Source organism: Mytilus edulis, chromosome 14, assembly GCF_963676685.1.
Source record: "Mytilus edulis chromosome 14, xbMytEdul2.2, whole genome shotgun sequence".
NCBI lineage: Eukaryota > Metazoa > Mollusca > Bivalvia > Mytilida > Mytilidae > Mytilus > Mytilus edulis.
Window position 1 is genome coordinate 8,762,100 of NC_092357.1, and position 23,613 is coordinate 8,785,712.

The 23,613-nt window shown below is 32.7% G+C and overlaps 1 protein-coding gene across 1 annotated transcript in view; it reads left to right on the forward strand.

The window, feature by feature from the left end:
* Nucleotides 1-23,613, forward strand: part of LOC139504448 (cardioacceleratory peptide receptor-like) — a 53,119-nt gene that overhangs the window by 24,617 nt on the left and 4,889 nt on the right. The window contains exons 2-5 of the mRNA XM_071294533.1: nt 6,915-7,050; nt 20,520-20,717; nt 21,132-21,271; nt 23,322-23,484. Of these exons, the coding sequence (XP_071150634.1) occupies nt 6,915-7,050; nt 20,520-20,717; nt 21,132-21,271; nt 23,322-23,484 (637 nt within the window). The remainder of the gene's footprint in view (nt 1-6,914; nt 7,051-20,519; nt 20,718-21,131; nt 21,272-23,321; nt 23,485-23,613) is intronic.

Below are 23,613 nucleotides of genomic sequence, written 5' to 3' on the forward strand. Positions count from 1 at the left end.
ATCATACCACATGTCCTTATTTTTTTATACTATATGGCCTTTATCATTGATTTTTATACCTTACAATCTCAAGAATTGCAGTCAGTTTTTATAATCTTTTACTTGATATGGAACAAAGAAATATGTAAGAGGGTCTTTTGATGTATTGATTTAAATTATGTTGGTACGCTGATTGAAGAATTTATTCATCCAACCCCAACGTTTGATTGACAATTTATTTCCGAGACTATAACGTTTACACTGAAACACAAGTGATGCAAGCTTGTTTTGCTTGTCGATACAATGTTCATACGCACCACATGTTAATCATCTCAAAACTTTTATCATTTATAAATTCAAATATATGACAGCATGTACAATCAACTATTAATTTTACATTCAAATATAAAAGAATAAATCAAGAAAAGGGATGTATTTAGTTTCCGGGGAATTCACTTATACACTTATTCCCTTGTGAAGCACAATGTTATATAAGCATATCATTTGTATAATTACATATTGCATTTATACTGAACCATAATGTTTAAGTTCATAAGTAATTATATCTTCTTTTTTTATATATCGTGTACTTTATAACTGTAAGTGACTTTTATCTGATTCAAACAATGCCCCCGCTGTAATTGGTGATTTGTACATTAAATCATAAGGTTTTTCATCATTGAAGGTCGTACAGTGACCTCTACTTTTTCTTATCTTTTTCTTTCGTGTCTTTATTTATTGGCAGCTGTCTCATAAACAATAATACAGCATATTTGCACTTACCTGTAGTATCAAATCGAAAATTCTTCGTTTTTCTAGTCTATGAAAAGATATATCAGCACCAATGCATCTGCATTTTACATCTTCAAAACTTATCTATGTGGTATTTTCAAAAACCTTTAATGTTGTGTATAGAGGCTAAAATCCTTAAGTGTGGATCAAGCCTGATTTATTTAAATGCAACCATAAAAATCCTTTAATGTACGGTTTTCTTCAAAAGTAAATAAATCAAAAAGTTCATAAGATTACTCTATACTATGATAATCTATACAAACGAGAAACACGTCTATTAACCCCCTCTGAACAAATATTTCTTAACTTCATGGTTAACCATATGCCATGTGTTATGGCTGACGTACTTCGATGTTACGCTCATTCTTTAGGAAAAATGACTATATTTAATTTTAGTGTATTGTTTGCTAAATATTAACCATATTTTTGACAAAACAACAGATATAGATCATTCAAAAGTAAATACCTTCCAAGACTCGTTCACCTTGCAATTGTTTTGAAACATTTGACCGTTCTACACTTTACTCAAGTATTCCCTATTCCAAACTTAAAGACTCTTGCCAAGTTTTTTTCTATTTCAAACAAAGATATGTTTTGAAAAGTGTCAATTTAACAAAGACTAAATAGCCAAAATAAATGATGGTATTTTACCTATATTACCTTTAAAGATACGACTTAGTTACTGATAGTGTATTTCAAGGTTTTATTGAGAATCATGTATTAAAAATCTAAATGTAACTTAATAACAACCATATGTGCATGATGTAGTCCATTAGGTAACCAGTGACTGTGATGTAATCATTGTTTTTGTAAAGTCATAAAGTCGTAGTGATTAAAAGACTGCACCTGGAAACACAATAACAAGTTCAAAGAAACCAATTATCTCTTGATGTTTTCATCTATTCTCACTTTTCAATTAAAGACTGTAAACAAGGCGATAACGGGGGATTAGATGTAAAGTTGTGTTAATGGGTTTATCTTTCGTTACATAACCTGCTATTATTGTATGTCTTACTTTTTATACCCCCGCTTTTAAAAAAGGGGGGGTATACTGTTTTACCTCTGTCTGTCCGTCAGTCCGTCCGTCAGTCAGTCCGTCCCATGAAACTTTCGTCACATTTTTCTCAGGAACTACACATCCACCCTTTCTGTAATTTGGTATCAACATTTATATATGTCAGCCATACCGTGTGATGCGTTTTCAGATTCATCACTTGACAACTTCCTGTTTACCGAACACTTGTATGATTTTACACATGATAGCCAAGTTGAAAATTTTCGTCACATTTTTCTCAGGAACAACAATACAAGGATTTCTGAAATTTGGTTTCAGGATTTATATAAGTCAGCTATACCGTGTGATGCGTTTTCAGATTGATCACTTGACAACTTCCTGTTTACCGAACACTTGTATGATTTTACACATGATAGCCAAGTTGAAAATTTTCGTCACATTTTTCTCAGGAACTACACATCCACCCTTTCTGTAATTTGGTATCAACATTTATATATGTCAGCCATACCGTGTGATGCGTTTTCAGATTCACCACTAGACAACTTCCTGTTTACCGAACACTTGTATGATTTTACACATGATAGCCAAGTTGAAAATTTTCGTCACATTTTTCTCAGGAACTACAATACAAGGATTTCTGAAATTTGGTTTCAGGATTTATATAAGTCTGCTATACCGTGTGATGCGTTTTCAGATTCATCACTCGACAACTTCCTGTTTACCGAACACTTGCATATTTTTACACTATTGATATTATCCACTTGCGGCGGGGGTATCATCAGTGAGCCGTAGCTCGCAGTTTCACTTGTTTCTTATATTCTTAATGACTGAATAAAACCCTAACACAGTAGATTTGTGCTACTAGAGGTACGCTTTTCTGTAATTGAATTCTTGAGTTTACTTTAAGTATAAAGGTTTGAATAACTCACGGCTCATTATGTCATATAGTAAACATCATGTGCTTCTATTGTGAAATTGTAAGCGTATAATCAAATTCGATTTAATTCGAAATAATGTTAGATTATAAGAATGAACATGCGGATAAAATATATTATGTCGTGGAATCAGCAGAACAAATGAATTATTTGTTGGTTTATACTCACGAATGCAATGATAAATGGGAAAAATGAATCCAAAGTACAAATATTGGGGGTAATATTAGTTTCAATACGCAGGTTTAACATGCTTAAGGTGTGGTTCACTTCTCACGTTTTAGTCGTTGATTTGATCTGAACTGTAGGGCTTTTTGTGTGCAGTCAAAAACAGTCTACCAATCAAATTTAAACGTCACTGATTTAATAAAAAAAAACTATGTAATTGAGGTAATTCATGGTATATAATGTTTTTGTATTTCAGATATAAACGACAGTTTCGAAAAACATATATTTCATATGTTAGAATACATAGAAAAGCATATTTATATTGGGTTATTATTTCAAAATGGGTATACAATTAAAATCATGTCGATACACTGTTTATACTGCAATAAGGATCTTTGTTTTCAATTATTGTCCTGATTGATATTTCAAGTACGTAAAACATTGGATATGCCTGTTAACTAGTGACAGTCCTTTGTTAGTAACTGTCTCTACAGTGATTGCGCTGCGCATTTGACTTATTTTGATTAAATACATGTCTGTCACATTATTTTTATCCAGTACAGCTGATAATTACCAATACCTTCAACATAGTTGAATACATTACGGTGACTAGCAGCTGTTTATATCCATGTACGTTGATGCTTTGTGCAATTTTTTCATGGATCATATTTGTGGTCAATGAAAAGACGTATAATGTACCTTCGACATGAAAAGGTTGACAAAAAAAAAGTGCAGAGAAAAAGATAAAGGTATAAATAGATCATGAACAATAACATGAATAACCCCAAAAGAACCAGAATGAAACGGCCAACACACATACGTGTTAACCAAGTTGTATTTCCAACTAACTAAATTGGAACTAAACGACAATTCTTTGAGGGGTCTATAGGTGGCCTATCGCCAAACAACATTTCTGTCCTACAATGAATCTATGTCGAAAAACTTTGCAGTAGTTATCTATTTTATTAAGTGTTATTAATTTTTTGGAACTCTTGCATATGAATTAAATAATTGGTCATTTTGTAAAGCAAAAGACACACAACGATAATCAATTATTCAATCATATTATAATTCAAGTCAGTACAAAGCATTGACTAAAGCAGTATCTTTACTATCCATACTTTGGCACTCCAAAAAATTTAATGAAAACATTCTAAACAATCAAACCTTTAGAGCTTAACCAGCACAACCGAATCCAAGAACACAACAAAATAAGTATCTTACTTGTTTTTGTTCAAGAACAGAGGAAAGATGAACGCAAAATATATAAAACAAGCGATGCTGTTTTTATTTGTAATTTGAAAACAATAGAACTTACCGTTCCAAATTAAATGATATCAACCTGTTTGTGTCGGGGGTTAGTGTTGCTTTGACTTTAATTTAGATGATGATTTAAATCTAATTTTGATAATACTTTGACTTTAATTTGTATGATGTTTTGACCTCAATTGAGATGAAGTCCTATGTGATTTTTTTTGTATTGTTGTTGTTTTTATTTTGTGTTAAAGTATAGAACGCTTCTAAAATAATAAAAAAGTTTGAAATACGTTAAAGTCTTTCACTACGGAACTTCGACTTTTGAGATATTTACTTTTTTTAATCCCTTTAATCGTAATCTATAGAATTAAAAATAGTTTTAATCTTTTAAGTAAGAATATTTGTTTCAATTTTGTTTACACTTGTTAAGATATAGATGCACTGCATGACAGCAATCCGATGATAAGAGAGTTATCCTGTTACATAGTTAATTAAAAGTTCATTAACAGTTGTTCAGTGTTATAATGCAACTTCAACATTTTACCTTGATTTATAAAAGATATAATTAATCCTTGATGAAATTGATGAAGGTTCATCATGTTGAAAACAAGATTATCGTAAAATCACATAAGACATATTTATACTCCTTGATACCTTTAAATGAACAGCGCATTAAATATACTAAGTTCAAATAACTAGTTCAAGGAAGTTCGTTTCATAAAGCTTTTTATTATTTATCTGCTTTTTGAGAATATAGTTATCTCATTTCAAAGACAGATTTATTGTAAGGTTATTTTGTGTATGTTATTACTTATGTATTGACTTTTCTATAATAATCTTTACTTACAAGAAGACTATTCTAAACCTTCATATAAGAAATAGGAATAGTAGTAGTAATAGTAGTTGTAATAGATCAATATACGGTTTACAAGATACATCGAAGTTATCTTCACTATGAAGATATGCAATGGCTTCGAATGTATGCATCACACACTGTTCTAGAATAGTTTTGCTGTCGATGTATAGACCTTTATAAACTTATGTTTAATCCAAGTTCTCTTTGAGAAATGTTAATACAGACTGAATATTAATAATTAAAATATTAAATATCTATCTGGTACATTTGTAATGTATACAACATCTACATAAATCAGACCCTTAATTAGCTTTGCAATGTACTCTAAGATGATTTTGGAATTCACTTTATTGATAACGACTGTTTTTTTACATTAGGTCCTAGATTATGTTTGGTTTTGAATTGCTAAGCGTTTTTTACATATTTTAAGTTATGTATCATTCACTATAACTTTAATCGTTGTATATATTTATCAAAGATACCAGGATTATAATTAATACGCCAGACGCGCGTTTCGTCTACATAAGACTCATCAGTGACGCTCACATCAAAATATTTATAAAACCAAACAAGTACAAAGAGGATCCAAAATACCAAAAAGCTGTGCCAAATACAGCTAAGGTAATTTATGCCTGGGATAAGAAAATCCTTGGTTTTTCGAAAAAATCATAGTTTTGTAAACAGGAAATTTATAAAAATGACCACATTATTGATATTCATGTCAACACCGAAGTGTTGACTAATTGGCTGGTGATAGCCTCGGGGACGAAACGTCCAAACTGGAAAAGTCTATGAAAAGTAATGGTAAATATACTCAACATACAAATTAACAAACATGATTAAGTATTCTTACGTTGTCTCTCGACTTGGTTAGCTTTTGGTTTGCTAAGTCATATTGTTTGGTTTGAATAAACAAATTTAAACAGGAAATTAAAACCTCTCAAATCAGTTGTAAATCGTGGACTTTGTTGGCTTCAATAACAAGACTTGAGTACATTACAATAAGTACGAAGGCCTAAACAGACAAAAGTTTGTCAAATATCATGTTATATGTCTGTTATGTCAAATCAAACTGCTAAAATGATGAATGTTCATATTTCATGCAGAAGGGAAAGGAACTGGGATAATAAAGGATACTCAATTATCACCAAAACATCAAACTAATGATTCACATTGAAATAAACAACACAGCATATGCCCTTGAAGTATAGCAGTAGCTTTTAACCATGTTACACTCTGTGTGCTACGTCTTAAAAATAGGTAATAAGTCGTATCCGGTTATTAAGCATCAAACGATACCTTCTAAGTAAATGTCGTTCTCCTGACTGCGAGATCACCACATACAACTGTCTCAAAATGTTAAACTTATTGTGTAATGGTTTGACGCTTGTAGTTTGATGATCCAATCTTTTAAGGATATGACGCTTGTTATTTATTAAGCACATTTTATTTTATTTTCAATTAATATCGCCTGTTATCTATTATATAATAATATGCTTTATTCTTATTTATATATTCATTTTTATTTCAATAATAGAAACACAGTGAACATTGCATCATAAACCCATTTGGCTGGCCGAAAATTACTTGTATATTTGAATGCAATTGATTGTTAAAATTCACGTTGCACTTTAGTATTAAAATATTTATTCATTCATTCATATAATGACACGCCACTTGGTACTTGATTAGGCAATGCGATGATGATCTGACGTGTGTTATTTGTTCCATATATTTGTTAATGAAACTCCGCTATTTATGTAAAAATTATCTATTCTTCAAATATAGAAAATAACCATATTGAAAAATAGTTATAAATGCAGCGCAATTTATTTTGATTGTAAAACATTTGTTTGCAATCAAGAAATGACAATACACATAACAAATATAATTGATTCTTCCATTTTTATTTCAGACAGAACAAGTATCATTTCTCATCGTTCTGTTCACTCTGATTATAACCGGAAATTGTACCGTGCTAACTATTCTCTTCCTGTCTGGGAAAATTAGGTCACGGATGAATTTGTTTATGGCGAATTTAGCCTGTGCAGGTATGTATAGAGAAAAATAAGTTGATGATTATCTTCCTCTTAAAGAAAACACTAAAACACACAATTATCTGCCAGTGTCATTCTGGGCTGTTCGTAAAATGAAAAAAACAACCCTCTACAAACACACGATACATGAACATAATGAATTTTATTGCTAATAAAACTGAACATAATTTTTTGTGGTTTTATAAATAAGTTTTAAATTGTCAATTGGCTATGAAAGAAACTAGAATACGTATTGATCATGTTGATTGAACAGAAATGTGGTATTTATAATTGCTCTGTATAATTCGACTGTTTTCTTCAAACTTCAAACAAGCATTTAAAGAAGAGGATTGGATACTGTACTTGATCTTAATAAATTCTTCCCACTCAAAATTAAATCACTAATTTAAAACTATTTATTATAATTTAGATAATTCATTGATCTTTTATTATTGCATTAATCCAGCGGGGAAGGCAACTACCTATTTATGAATATTTAACTGTGTATGTAAATATTATAATTATGATCGGTGAACTTGTGCCAGATCACTACTTTGAATAATTATTTTATATTATTTATAAACTTTATTTCAAAAGAAATACGTGAAGGTTAGGAACTAAACACAACTTACATATTCGCGCCAATAAATTACCCTACTGCAACTAAGTTGTTCTACTTGTATTTTAAATTTGCATTATACATGCAATTGGAACAATATAGCATCAAACAATTATCACAGTCACATACATTTTATAAGTTATTATAATAAGCATTGATAGAAAAAAAAATCAAATATGAATAAAAAGTATATAAAAAGATGATAACAATATCTGATTAATAGTCAATATACTTACGATTTATATAAGAGTACTGGTTAAATGTATTCGTAGGCAGATAGCACTGTAAAGAAATATATTATCCCATCATGTAAATAAAAAAATATGCCATCTTTTGGAATATATGTCTTACATATGTAAAGAAAATGTTGATGAGAACATTTTACACATATCAACTTGAAAGAATTAAACCACTGCAGAACACTTTAGAAAACGACAGCACCATTTTTGTTTAAATTTGGTATCAGAATGTATATAACGTATTTCGTATAGGCAATTGTTTATATGTCGTATAGTAGTTATGAAAGATCATCTAATGTTGACCATTTGTTTATATGTCGTATAGTGATAACGAATGAACAAAATCGGAAGAATAGAGGACTGTAATTAAGTGGTTGTTTTTTGTAGCTTGGTTTAATATTTGTTTTTCGTTCAATTTTTGTACATTTATTATGACGTTTTCGTTTGAAATGTTTTACATTTGTCATTTTGGGGCATTTTGTATATAGCTAATCGTTATGGGCTTTGTTTATTGTTGAAAGCCGTAGAGTGATCTGTAGTTGTGGATTTCATTGTCATTTGGTCTCTTGTGACGAGTTGTATCATTGGAAATCATACCACATCTTCTTTTCTTATCTTATATGCTGTCCATTTGTTTATAAACTGTAAAGTAATAATGAAAGTCCGAAGTCGTGTGATGACCAGTTGTTTATTGAAGTAATTCTCTCACTACGTCTGACAGTTATATATATTGACTGTGCTTATAAACCATTGCACTGTCTCATTTGCTTACTTAGACTTGTTATGACTAGCTTTGGGAATAAGAAGTCCTTTAATCGTTATTTGTATAATTACAATGCCCCTTGTCATAACATGTTATTACTTATTCTAAAGTCTATGGTTGACAAGAAAAATAAGCAAGGGAAATCAGTCTTTGAAATCCAATCGATATGAAGACATTATTGAGATGTATTATAACCCAAGGGGAAATAAAAAGAAAAAGAAAAAAGAAAAAAAGAAAAAAAGGAATACTGTACAGTAAAGTTGATATCGGCTGTATTCTTTATAAGGGGTCGATTAATGCTGGATAGGGTCCTAGCAAACTGTGGTTTGCATATAAAGTGACAAAATAAACCATACAATAAATCAAAAATAGCATTGTACATTTTATTGCTATTCCAAACATCTGCATTGTAATGCATGCGGAACCAAAAGGGAACTTAAAAAATAACGTTGATTAGTCTTTTCAAATACACTACAAAAATAAGTCTTGGACTTCTTTAAACTGCTTTTTACTGTGTGTATTGTTTGGTGCTTGTTTTTATTCCACATTTGCTAAAGGAATCAAGGGAAGATATGGATCTCATAAAACGTGTTTAATTTGTCGTTCCAATGCAGACACCTCTGGAATTTGGATCATTTATATGTTTCAGAGTTTAGTGTGACTTTCCTTTTCGCTGTGCATACATTGTGTTAATGGGCCAGTGGAAACCCACCTCAGTATGCGGACATTTGCGATGTGCTGAATACTTATCGGTGGCCTTCTTCTCTTTTGGTCGGGTATATGTCCTTTTGACACATTCCCCATTTCCATTCTCAATTTAAATGTGAATAGGGAAGAATTCAGAGGTAACTATACACTGGATAACACAATCAGTAAACTGTCAATAGTGATTTCGTATTTGTCCACTAGCCACCCAATTTACTAGTGTATCAATTATAAGAGGGATTCGTCTTCTAGCTGTAAATGTCGGTCCAATTTACTCCATGAATGATGTATAGTTACCAAGTCAACGTATATTTGTTCCACCTAACAGAAGTTCCAATGGAAACTTTGTTATAAACATTGTCATAATATCTATTCCTGTTGGAACAAATATTCTATACCATTTATTCCGTTGGGAACATTTACTGTAATATTTATTCCTGTGGAAATAATATTCCAGAACATTTTTTCCCTTTGGAACTTCTATTATGAAGGAAATTCTATTCCGTGACAACCATCACTATAATTATAAAAATAAACAAATACGAAACAAATTGTGTACAATATGAAACTAATTGTTGTAACAACTTTTATATCAAGTATGATAATTGTTCATTTGTTTGGCATGTGTTGTTCTACGACGAAGTGAATTTCCCGGAGAGGCATGGTGATAGGGTTCTTTTTTTATTATTTTTTTTTATAGGTCCGATGCTACATTTTATCGGCAATTTGAAAATTTTTCCTTTGTCAAACTTCGTGATATTTCTATCATGGACAGAACAATATACTTGAAAATATTAGGCAATGGTGTCACATAATAGTTTGACGTCAATTTATCAATCAGATTCGCACAAATTTAATACAAAAAAAATACAACCGAGCAACTATCACAACGTTTTGTACGCTTATAATAAGTTTTTCTAACACATATATTTTATTTCATATTCTCTACTAAAAAGTCCATTGGAAAAAAGAACAATGTTCGCTTTAGTCCGGCCGATCGGTGAAAAAAATGCTCAAATAATGAGGAAAGCACCAATTTTTGCATGATGGTACATTTTTGTGTACTGAGCAATATAAGCTATGGACCCACCCTTAAAATTCAATATGGCGGCTTATTTCAAGATGGCTGCCAAACGTTCTAAAATATTTTCAAGTATTGCACAAACCACAGTGGATTTGATGCTGGAAGCACAAAAATCAACATATTTGAATAACTTGGTGTACCTAGCAAGATTTTTATTTGATTTATCTTTGATAAACAAAATGGCGGCTATTTTAAAAAATGGCCGCCTTGAAAAATAATCAAATATTCATTATTGAGAAATGACCTGAATATAAGCATTTTATTGATGTATAGTGTCATTTAGTATCTGTCCCAGTTCTGTCCTTTTTGATTTTTCCTTGCTTGTCATTTTATACGCAAAGTAGTAGCTTTCATAAAAAGCTGCAGTAGTAGCTTTCATTAAAAGCTGCACTATTTGTTGTCTTCGGTCACACATAAAAGATGTAATTTGGGATTTATCTGCCTTAAGATATTACTCAGTGCCTATCTTATTTCTTGGGTCGCAATATTTTGCAATTTGAGCTATTATACTGTGAATTGAGAATCATTTAAACACATATCAATGAAATGACAGGAATTGAGGACAACAAGGACAAGAACATTGAAATGGCAGAAACTGAATCACTTGGGGATATTGGGAAACCCACAGCTAAAGACGCTTCAACAGAGGACAGCTCAGAAATGACTATTAAACAATTGTACCAAGAATTTTAAGCAGAAAATATAATGCTCAAAGAACAGCTAAGATTTATCGCAATATAAAACAGAGCGAAGCGCGAATTGATAAAATATGTGTTGGTCTCATTACGATTTAAGCGGAACAGAAAGATGCAATTAATATTAATAACGAACAGATAGGAGCAATATCTCAGCAACTTCAGCAGTCTGCAGACAGGATAGACCACAAAGGCTAGTAGTAATTGCTTGGCGGAATTGATGGTCAGACCAATAAGATGTTCAATGCTGTGGTGAAACGGATGGACAAGCTGACAACAACTGAGGAAGGAGACACAGTTCAATTTAAAAGTGCATTCGAACAGCAGGGTACCTTCTAACAACTGGCATCTGTTGTAAGTTAATTTGTGGATAATCGAAATGAAGAAGTTGAAATTCCTGCAATGGACACATCATCTAAGCCAAAATTTGACATAAGCCAGTACAGCGCAAGTTTACCAAAAGTGCACAACAAAATCAATGCCTTGGGTTTTTCCCCAATTGTAGTTCGCATGAACCATCACCTTAAGTCAAAAGTCCTTTGTCAGGGCTCGTGGACCTGCAGTATGAGACAGTTTAAATTATGCAACAACAATCTCCATTTAAGAACATACTATAAACCTCTAGTCCTAATCAAGGATACCAGCAAAAGGTTTATGTGTCTTCTTACGCACACTTACCATCTACTATGAGTCAATAATATTTGGATCAGAGCAGAACACCATTACAGAAACAATTGGCTGCAAGTGGATTCTATAAAGTTTCTCCAATGCTGAATTCAGTACCTTCTTACGGTATCATCCCCGTCGAGTCAATGGCAAATCCCACATTTATCACTCCAATTATGACAACCTCGTCAGCTCCTGGAGCTCTAACAGAATTCCAATAACAGCAAGCTGAATCCACTGAACGATCAAGGACAGGGCAGAGGAAACAAAAAGAGTGTGGCAACAGCTCTTCTCGGACTCCTCATTGGAGAGAGAAGATACCCGATGGCAAGAAAATATTGGTGCAAGGGACCGGAGCCGAAGCCCACAGCTCCAAAAATTCAAAAACTCAATTGATGAGGATCCTTGAATTGGGAGGCGTTCATTTACCAATTTGAACGAACTGTCGGTAGATGACAATGGGAAAACAGGAAAAATGTGTGTAGGCTCCCAGATTGCCAGGCCGATGTTGGCTTTGAGTACGCTCGCAAGGTAAACACAGATGATGATTCATAGGCCTAAAAAAAATCATTCATTGGGAGCAGCGCTTCAGCAAGGAAGACGATCAAACCAGATTGGAACCGGAGCATTCCTCCGAGGATGTAAAGATAAAGATTCTTCAAGGTATGTTATAGAGAGGAACCCAGTAACATTCAACAAGGCGTTAAAACAATTGAAAACCTCAATAGCAAACCAGATGGCGATATATGGCTCAAAAAGTGCCAATTAGGACCATCGATAAGTCTAATTTGCTGATGGCACTGTATCACCGACCGATAAATGAAATATGAGCAGTCCCTTGGATCATGAGGTGCATAACCTCACAAAAATTGTCACAAAACTAGCTGATGTTTTGCTTTCAACTAATCAGCATAACCGAGGATTTGCCGATCAATATGGAACGCCAACACTGTCTTGTTATGACCATTTTCATTATATGATGTGCATTTACCTTTATATGATGTGCACTTGTCATTATATGGTGTGCATTTACCTTTACATGATGTGCACTTGTCATTATATGATGTGCAAACACCTTTATATGACGTGCAAATATGCTTATATTATGTGCAAGTATCTATATATGATGTCCAAACATCTTTATATGATGTGCAAATATACTTATATGATGTGCATATGTACTTATATGATGTGCATAAATACTTATATGATGTGCAAATGTTCTAATATGATGTGCAAACATACTTATATGATGTGCAAACATTCTTATATGATGTGCAAATATCCTTATATGATGTGCACATATACTTATACTATGTGCAAAGGTACTTATATGATGTGCAAACATCCTTATATGATGTGCATTTTCCCTTATATTATGTGTAAACATCTTTATATGATGTGGTTGTATCATTATATTATGTGCTTGTAATCTTATATCATGTGGTTCGGTTAACTCCATTATATGATGTCGAAACGTCATTATATGATGTGCTTGCATCGTCGTTATGGTCAATGAACATGATTACGATTAGAATGATTACTGTCTACGTCATAACTGATTCCGATCTGCTTCTGCAGAATTAATATAAACCCGGATCAAATCTGTAGCTATCGTTTGGAAAATGGTTGAGATGTAAAAAGAAAAAAACCTTGACATGTTTGTTCCTCGATTTAAGATGAAAAAATACCACCAGATATTATTGGAAAATTGTCAAATTGTGAATTGCAAGGTTTAGTTTTTATCAAAGGGTCTACAATAATGAACATACGAGGTCTGCAATAATGAGCATACAGTTAAAGTTATTAATTTAAAGAAATGATTATTTCATACCATGCTCTATGCTCATTGTACTAGGCTTATATTTGACAATATCTTTATATCTAGCGTTAGCAGCTTTTTTTTTAAAGAAGTAAATACATGAATTTCCAGTATGTTCATTGTTTTGTAATTGATTTGCTGATCATTTTAGCTGTGGAAGTTTGTCTTTATATATCACTTTTCTGAAGAAAGACACAAAAATGGACAAAAACCGGACATTGATAGGGTAATGACTAATATAAAGGACCGGTCATTTGCAACCCTCATAAAGAGGGGATAGGGAGAAATTAGGGGAGACTTTAATTTTGATTTTTTTTTAAATAAAATGGTGGTATTCAATTGTTTATATTTATAGATTTGACGCAGTATAATGTTTTTGCGATGTGTTCGTTGTCCGTAAATACTGTGTTGCCAGATAAAAACTTTTTAGAAATAAGGGGCCAAAACGGCACTTAAAACAAGCAATTCTTAGGGTTTTTTGATATGCTGAATCTAGCAATATATTTAGATTTCGGATATTGGACAATATAATAGGTAATTGCCCAATTTCAACTTTTGAAAATCTTAGACCACATTTAGTATGTGTCACAAACCTATGATGTGTCAGATATTGAATAATAAATTAATTCAAATTCAGACCTGTATAAAGCTTGAATGGTTATATCCATACTTGCCCTAACTGTTTAGGGTTCGACCCTCATCGTACTCTCCCCCCCCCAAACCCCCGTAAAAATTAATAGTTGACTCGAATGACGTCAATTTTACGCCTAGATCCGCTAGCCTCATCTGCTAAAATCTGAATCCTTATTTTTTCAACAAATAATTTCTTCTAGCAGAGTACGGTTTCATCTGAAACTAGTAATATTGAATGAAGGTGTGATAAATATCAATGAGACCATAACCGGCATATCCAAATTAAATTACAAGTCGCAAACAACTTCCACACTTGAAGTTCTAGATCCACTATTGACGTGCTATTTTAAACTTATATAATGCAAAAGGAATTTAATGCGTTTTTTTTTGTTATTACGAACAAATGTATTGAGAAAGGTGTGTGTAATTGTTCTCTGGTGGTTTTTTTAGGGGGGGGGGGGGGGTGAAACGTTTCTGTCTTTGGAACGATTGTGGTTTTTTTTCCCTATTTCACGGTAATAACTTGGAAAAAAATTAGAGGAATTCCCATCTTTCCTACCCCGTCCGCACCACCAATGATGAAAATGACAATAATTATTATTTACTTATTTTTTAAATCTGTTCTTATAATATAAAAAAAGAAGATGTGGTATGATGAAAACTCTCCACAAGAGACCAAAATGACACAGAAATTAACAACTTTAGGTAACCGTGAGGCCTTCAACAATGATCAAAGCCCATACCGCAAATTCAGTATAAAAGGCCCTGAAATGACAATGTAAAACAATTCAAACGAGAAAACTATTTTGCTTTAGAAAAGGTTTCTCTATAAATAAGTATCAAGATAATAGGCAATAAAACAACAAAACTCATAAGAGCCAAAATGGGACCTTAAAATTTACCATAGAATATATTCGGACACATTGCACTAATATTTTTTTTTTAATCTTTTGTAGTTTTAAAGATAAACACAAAATATTAAAAGTCACCGCCGTAAATCTTCACTTAGAAAAATTTAAAACACAACTCTCTATCTGTCAGAGACCACCTGGCCTCAGTAAACAAAAAATAAATACAGTGTTTAACTTTAATGTTCATTCAGACACAAATCTAATTAAATAACAGATATTGTGTGTCCAAGCTATGCTTATACGCGGATCTGAAACCGATCCATTCTATTTTCTGTTTAAAGACCACTAGGATTCTCGGTTTTGTCGGATTTCTATACACCTTCAAAATTGTGAAGGCTGATTTTTATTGGCTGATATCTATCTAATATTTACTAGAACAGAAAGTATCAAAGGACTGAAATACTGAACATCGGATGACCGCAAGTTCTCGTGAATGGTCACACGCACTTGTCTAAAAGAACATCACATCTCAATACCTGTAAGTGAAGTTAACTTACAGAAATATATTTATTTCTGAGACAAGTTCGTGCGTGGATGATGAATAAATGACAGGGATTTCATCCTCATCGTAATCACAATTATATTGAAGCCTGAAGGGATACAAATTAGTATACTCTGGTTTGTTGTTATATATTAAATTAATATTTGTATATAACAGTTACATGTATACATACTTTTGATCGAAATGCTATAGCATTCTTTTCTACTATTCTTATAATAGTGCAGTGCAAGTGCATGGTGAAAACTCTTCTGTAATAATTCGGATTTTCTAATAGTGTGGATTTATGTAGGCATTTATTTTTCCCGCATAAACGTTCTTGAGATATTCTTCCGCATGCGTTAACACAATTGTTCTGTACGTGTGCATAGATATTACTTACAAATGTATAAATATATTTCGTACGACGCAACATTTTCATCTTATTAATTTAATATGTTTAACAAAAATGTTTTATGAGTATTACTTGAAGCGACAAGGACTGTTATTTTGCACTCGATTATGTCTGCGTTTTATACGATCGGTTACATGTACCAGTCAAAATCGAAAGTCAAATCTCTGTTGCGACAATACATCGGAATGCCGTCACGGTCATCGTGATGTGAACATGAAGTGTGGGCAGGAGGACGTGTTCTTCCTTGTTCCAGGACAAACATATTTTTCGACTTTAATGGAAAAAACTCTTTTAAAAATGATATGGTTATTTTTTGTAATTTCATTATTGTTTTATTGTTTCTCTAATTTTCAACGGAAACAATTATTTTGATTCCCTTCTGAAAAAGATAAAATATCTTTCAAGAAACTTGGAATCAAACATTTACAAAAAAACATGGCCCCCCTTCCCCCCGCAATCACCAAAAAAAATCAATGGTCAGTATATTAACCCTGTTTACGGAGTTGTATATCTGAACGGCTTTCCTTTTATATTACGGGTAACTGTTTAGTGGCGGTGCTTTCATGGTAGCATGTTAGCCTCTAGTGTTGCTGTTCGTAGGTTCGAATTCCGGCAGGGTCAAAACCAAAGATTTTAAAGTTGGTATTTGCTGCTTCCCTGCTAAATTAAGGAGTAAAATCAAAGACTTGTTCGGCTCGGAATCAGAATAATCTGTCCAGGTAAGGTGAAATGGATTTTTGTGAAGTAGCATGTTAAAAATCCTACTCAGGGTGTCGGTCTATTACAAAACAGGGTTAATATTCATTTCACATTAATATGTTCCCGTACAAATATGCACCTGTCCCCAGTCATTAGACTGTTATTCAGTGATTGTCGTCTGTTGATGTGTTACATATCGGTATTTGTTTTTCGTTATTTTTTTCTGTACATAAATTATGCCGTCAGTTTTCTCGTTTGAATTGTTTACATTTGTCATTTCGGGGCTTTTTATAGCTGATTATGCGGTATGTGCTTTGCTCAATGTTGAAGGCCGTACGGTAACTTATAGTTGTTAATTTCTGTGTCATTTGGTGTCTTGTGGAGAGTTGTCTCAAGGAATCATGCCACATATATATATAGTCTTTTATATATATATATATCAATTTTCCGCTGGATGCAACCATACATTTATAATCATGTAAGTGTGCAATAAATGCATGAAAACATAATAAAAAGATGCAGCAAATGGCATGCACCGAGTTGAAGGTCCTCCCATATCTCCTCTTTTTTTTGGGGGGGGGGGGGGGGGGGCTCGGTGGCCGAGTGGTCCTAGTATCTAGCCTGTCAACACTTACATGTAGGTTGTGAGTTCAAATCCCACACTTGGCAGGTAAGCACGACTCAAATCTCAATTGAATAGAATTATTAGTTTTTCCTACCGAAAGTTCCTTCCGGGGACTTCGGCTTCCTCCATCAATATAAACTCACTGCCACGAATTAGCATGATACTGTTGAAAGTGGCGTGAAAAAGCAATCAATCAACAAATTAATCAACCAATCATTCATACCGGTATAATTATATATGCAAGAGAGGATAATTTTGTAGCTATCGTTCTAAAATATTTTTAAAATTGACTTTGAGATCATTGGTGTCTTTTGCAAGGAATAGAAATAAGAAGATATGATATGAGTGCCAATGAGATAACTCTACATCTAAGTCATAATGTGTCAAAGTGAACAATTAAAGGTTAAACTACGGCCTTCAACACGGAGCTTTTACTCAAACCGAACAGCAAGCTATAAATAAGAGCCACAGACAATTTGTTTTATCATATTGTTAAAATGCACTGTCTCACTTTATCTTAAAAATGCACTTTCGCTTAAAAGATTAAAGATCTATTCCTAAAACGTAATAAGTTAACTGTATGCTCATTATTGTAGATCCCGTGTATTCAATATTGTAGACCCATCGATTAAAATTCATTATTTGACAATTCTCCATCAATATTTGCTGTGATTTTTTTCATCTTAAATCGAGAAACAAACATGTCAAGGTTTTTCTCTTTTTAAATAGCTACAGATTTGATCCGGGTTTGTATTAATTCTGCAGAAACAGAACGGAATCAGTTATGACGTAGACAGTAATCATTCTAATCATAATCATGTTCATTGACCATAACGACGATGAAAGCACATCATATAATGACGTTTCGACATCATATAATGAAGTTAACCGAACCACATGATATAAGATTACAAGCACATAATATAATGACACAAGCACATAATATAATGACACAACCACATCATATAAAGATGTTTGTACATAATATAAGGGAAAATGCACATCATATAAGGATGTTTGTACATTATATAAATATATTTGCACATCATATAAGGACATTTGCACAACATATAAGTACATTTGCACATCATATAAGGATATTTGCACATCATATAAGTTTGTTTGCACATCATATAAGTATATTTGCACATCATATAAGTATGTATGCACATCATATAAGTATGTATGCACATCATATCAGTGTAGTTGCACATCATATTAAGATGTTTGGACATCATATAAAGATACTTGCACATAATATAAGCATATTTGCACGTCATATAAAGGTGTTTGCACATCATATAATGACAAGTGCACATCATATAAAGGTAAATGCACATCATATAATGGCAAGTGCACATCATATAATGAAAAATGGTCATAACAAGACAGTTTTGGCGTTCCATAGATCAATATAACCTCGGTTCTTATGATCAAATAATTATGAAAAATCACCAGTTCAATGGAAGATCACCTGATCAATATACACGTGGAAGATCTCCTGAGCAATACAATTGCGGTAGATCGCTAGATATAAATACACCCAGGCTTAATTCCTATCTATCAGCAACGCCTCCACTATGCTAGGGTCATATAGTCCCTAAAGAAAACGGTTAGCATCTCCACGGACAAACTCCAGAAATCCCGGTTATTTCAGACAACGGTCACCTTCACCAGAATTCTGATCAAATCAAAGTGCAATCCCCCAAATATGGAGTCTTTAAACATCAAAGGGTCGGGCCAGTAGGCCAACGCACGATTCCAAAGTCTATTGGCCATGAAACATCACCTCATCACAAAATCGAACAGAGGCCCACGGCCTCGCCCGATATTGTCATCAGACAAACGATTTGAAAGAGCTTAGCAGTACGATGTACTATATATACATGACCAGAATGTAAGCATGATTGTGGACACTGCTGCAATGATAACATTAGTAAATGAAGAAGTAATTCCGGCAGAAAATGGAGATTTTGAGAACGTAACGCTACGCAGCTTAGGTTAACAGTTTGTTATTGGGAAGATTAAAAAGCACGACTCTCGACAATAATAGAATAAACATACAATGGAATGAGTGCAAAGAGCCATTAACAGACGATGTTATACATAGGCTAGATATTTTTGACACACTGAGTACTTCCACACTTACCTTCAACAATAAAGTGATAATTGCGGCATTTTGTAATAGTGGAAACTCAGCAAGTTTGCATAAAACGAACCATAACAGTTCCGTCAAACTCAAAAATGACTGTTACCATTAAAACTAATAAAAGTGCTGACCATACTCGCTGAATAGTTGCGAATTGGTTTCGCACGTAGCATGCGTAGTTGGATAAGAAAATAGTTGCCCCTTAACCATTTTAAATAATGGCAATCGTCAAATCCGCCTGAAGAAAGGTAAACCTATTGATTAGATAGAATAATTTGACAATGTAGTGGATAAAGCAGATGAAAACGTGATAAGTGACGTAAGACGTGGCATTGAAGAGACACGAGACAAGGTGCACTCGGCACTGCCTCAAAGTTCAGATGAGTTACCTAGTATTCCACCACATTTAACCGACCTATATTAGCGTTCAATCGACTCGTTTCAACCTATTTAATTCCAACCATTAAAACTGAAAGCGTTTAAAATACAATTACACTTACATGTAACATATTGATTAACATTTTGAATTTCACTATTTGTTTTTATATATGCAGCTATATTTGCAAATGTTTGTGTTATAGAAATAACCAAATTATTGTTTTTATATTTTTAAATTAACTGATAACAAATTCAAGAACAGGAAGTCCATTTTTAAAGAATCATTTCTTTAATTTCCGAAATTATAGAGAATACCTTTAGGACAATCTTGATATTTATACCGTTTTTCCGCCATCTTGAAAATGGCAGCCATATTGGATTTTTCAGAGTGGGTCCATAGCTGGAATCAAAGGGTATATAACCAAGAACTACTATGCAAAGTTTCATGCTTTCCTCATCAAGTGAGCAATTCTGCTCTATATCTGCACCAATCGGCCGGACTACTTGATAATATTGTCGATAAAGTCAATATAAAAACCCAAAATGCCATTATTTTACATTGTATGCACTAACGGCTGTATTCTGATATTATTTGTTTTCCAGATCTAATGGTAGGGATCTTTCTGGTACTAACTGATGTAATTTCGAAGATAACTATCACGTGGGAGACCCCAGATCCCGGATGTAAGATTGTCAAGTTTCTACAGGCTTTTTCAACTTACGCTTCAGCATTCTCACTTGTCGCATTGAGTATTGATCGTCTCAGTGTGGTGATCCGTCCACTAAATAGAGCAGGGAATGGTAGATATCTTAGATAAGGTTCTAAAATTCGGGGGGAGGGGGTATGAAAGGGTATGATTGTCAATGAACAACTATCCAAAAGAGATGTGTAACTTTTATAAAGAGAAAACTAACGGATGTATTCGTGTTTTAAAAAGCACTTTACAAAAAATATAGTATGCCCGTTTTACTTTCATTTTGACTCTATCATTTACGCCCTTGATTAAATGCGACCAATCTTTGAGTTAACAATCTATATTTATAAACCTTATGGTCAATTCTGGTAATTGTTCTAGAGAAATTAATTCATCTGCGGTCTGAGACAACTATAACTATGTTCAATTGTATCTATTGCATATGCTCTTTATTGAGATGTTATATTGTTTAATCTTTTCCGATTTTAAGATGATTCAAGTATGTTTTTATGTTTTACAGGTAAAAGCTGGACATTAATAGCCTTAGCTTGGATTTTTGCTGCTTTATTTGCATTTCCAATGTTACTTTTGTTTTTCGTCAAAGAAGAACAAAATATGAAATTTTGTAAAATTGAGTTTAGCAAACAGTGGATGTGGCAGGTACATATACTAACATAACTACGATTGTCTGTGAAAACTGACTCGTGCCTTCTGACAATTCATTTTATTTGTTTAATCGTAACAGATAAATGTGTATGTTGATTCAACCTTTCCATCTACGTATAAGTTGTTTTAAGCACACCTGTACATAACGTTGTCGAAATGTACGTCTTAGTTCGTCTTCTCCAAAAAATAAAAAACCCAGCAACACCTAAATTAAAAAAAAATCTTATCATCGTTTTGATGAACTATAAAGATGTAACTTCATAATGATTTGGTACACATATCTCAAATGCATAATTATTCTAGTAATCATTATAATCATTCATATTAAATAATGGTTTACTTTTATAAATTGTTATTTGGATGGAGAGTTGTCTCATTGGCACTCACACCACATCTTCTGATATCTAAATAAAGGGATTTTAGCCTTAAACATTATTAGTTCATCTTTTAACGCAAACATAAGATTAGTAAATATCTATTTTCTTGCTTGTTTTATGCTTTCTTCAAATATCAAGATAAAAATTCCCAACATTTACTCCATAAGGCAAATTACTCCAAACGTCATGATAAATATATATGGTATTCGTAATTTCGACCTCCGGAGATTTTGACATCAAAAACTAAGATTAGATAAAAAGGTCAGTAAATGGTTTTTCGGTTTAGATGGAATCATTTTTAACGTTCAGATCGTAGAAAAAATAATAAAATGACAACATATCACGTAATTACAGTATCATTCGGGGACTATTTCAACTCGTAGTTGATTATATCACATATCGTTACCATTGTCTATCCTGATGTCATCTGGAGTACAACCTTCAAATATATGTTGTGTGTATCAATACGTTCGACAATTGATCAACAGGAGATCTCAATGTGGATATCAAGCTTATTCTTATCTTAACAAAGTATATCATATATATTTTAGATATAGGTTAAATTATATTTGTTCAGCGTCAATTGTGTATTATTATATTGACACAAAGAATATGATATTGTCATCTTTTTTTTGGAAAGCTACACTAGAAAACAAATTATCAGACCCACTTTGGGATTCAAAAACCTTTTAACCGTGAAATATTCCGGATTTATCTATGTGGTGTCATTTTGAGTTAGACATCCTTTTTCATACTTAAAACTAGAAATACCCTTAACTGATCAATAAGGCGTGTCAATCTAACCAGAATCCTGTTATTTTTTCTCACTATGTTTAAGAGAACTTATTCAGCGTCCATTTATAATAATTCTGACTCAAAGCATAGAATATTGAAAAACATACAAATTGTAAGATACAAACAGATATACAAAAAGATGGTAATTTTTGGTTACAAGCCTATGGTATTACATGTATCTGGAATACATCTGTATTGATACTTTTATTATTTAGTATAACTATAACTGACCAATGGAACAATAAATGTTCCGACCAGGATTTCAGGTTGTGTTCGTACAGTCACAAAATGCATACTTAGAATCTAATTTAATGAATAAGGCATCAAACTGACACAATAAGTAGCGTACAAAATGTTATCCTTAGTAGTGGTTATCATGAATGAAAAAAACTTAGTAAATTAGTATTGAAATAAAGAAATGAATGTGCATGTTATCGGTTGTAATATATCTGTATTTTCTTTTATGAAATAATATTTGGAATACACATTCATAACGACATAACGTATATATGTCTTGAAAAAATTATGTTAACCACGGTCCTTACCAATGCACAGAGTCCATAGGGTATAACCAATTAAAGTTCTGGGAACAAAAAATCAAAAAATTATACCAGAAAATTTGAGACCGACATCACTCCAATATCAGGGGATATTAAAGCGGAAACAAAGTATCAAACCAGCTATCTTGGAAGAAAACTTTTAAATACGCTATAATCATGTGTTATATCATTATAAGCATCTTTACTGTTTTGTTGTATTGGTGTGTTTTGTTATGTAGATTTTTTTTAAATTGTTTTTTCATTCCATATACATTAATATTGCATTTTAATTATTTTTAGTAATACATAAATATGCTTTGTTTGTACTTGTAGGTATATATGTCTTTGAATGCTGCTGCCGTTTTCATAATACCAGCTGTTATCGTTGCCTTCTGTTATATTGTCATAGTAGCTGTTTTATGGAGAAAAGCGAACTTTGCAATGGGTAATGATACTTGCAGTAACGGCTGTTCTCCACAACACATTATCAATAAAGGTAAAACATTTGATATACATTGAGACTATGCGGTATGGGTTTTGCTAATTGTTGAATGCCGTAGGGTGACCTTTAGTCGTTAATGTTTGTATAATTTGCTCTCTTGCAATGAGTTGTCTCATTGGCAAT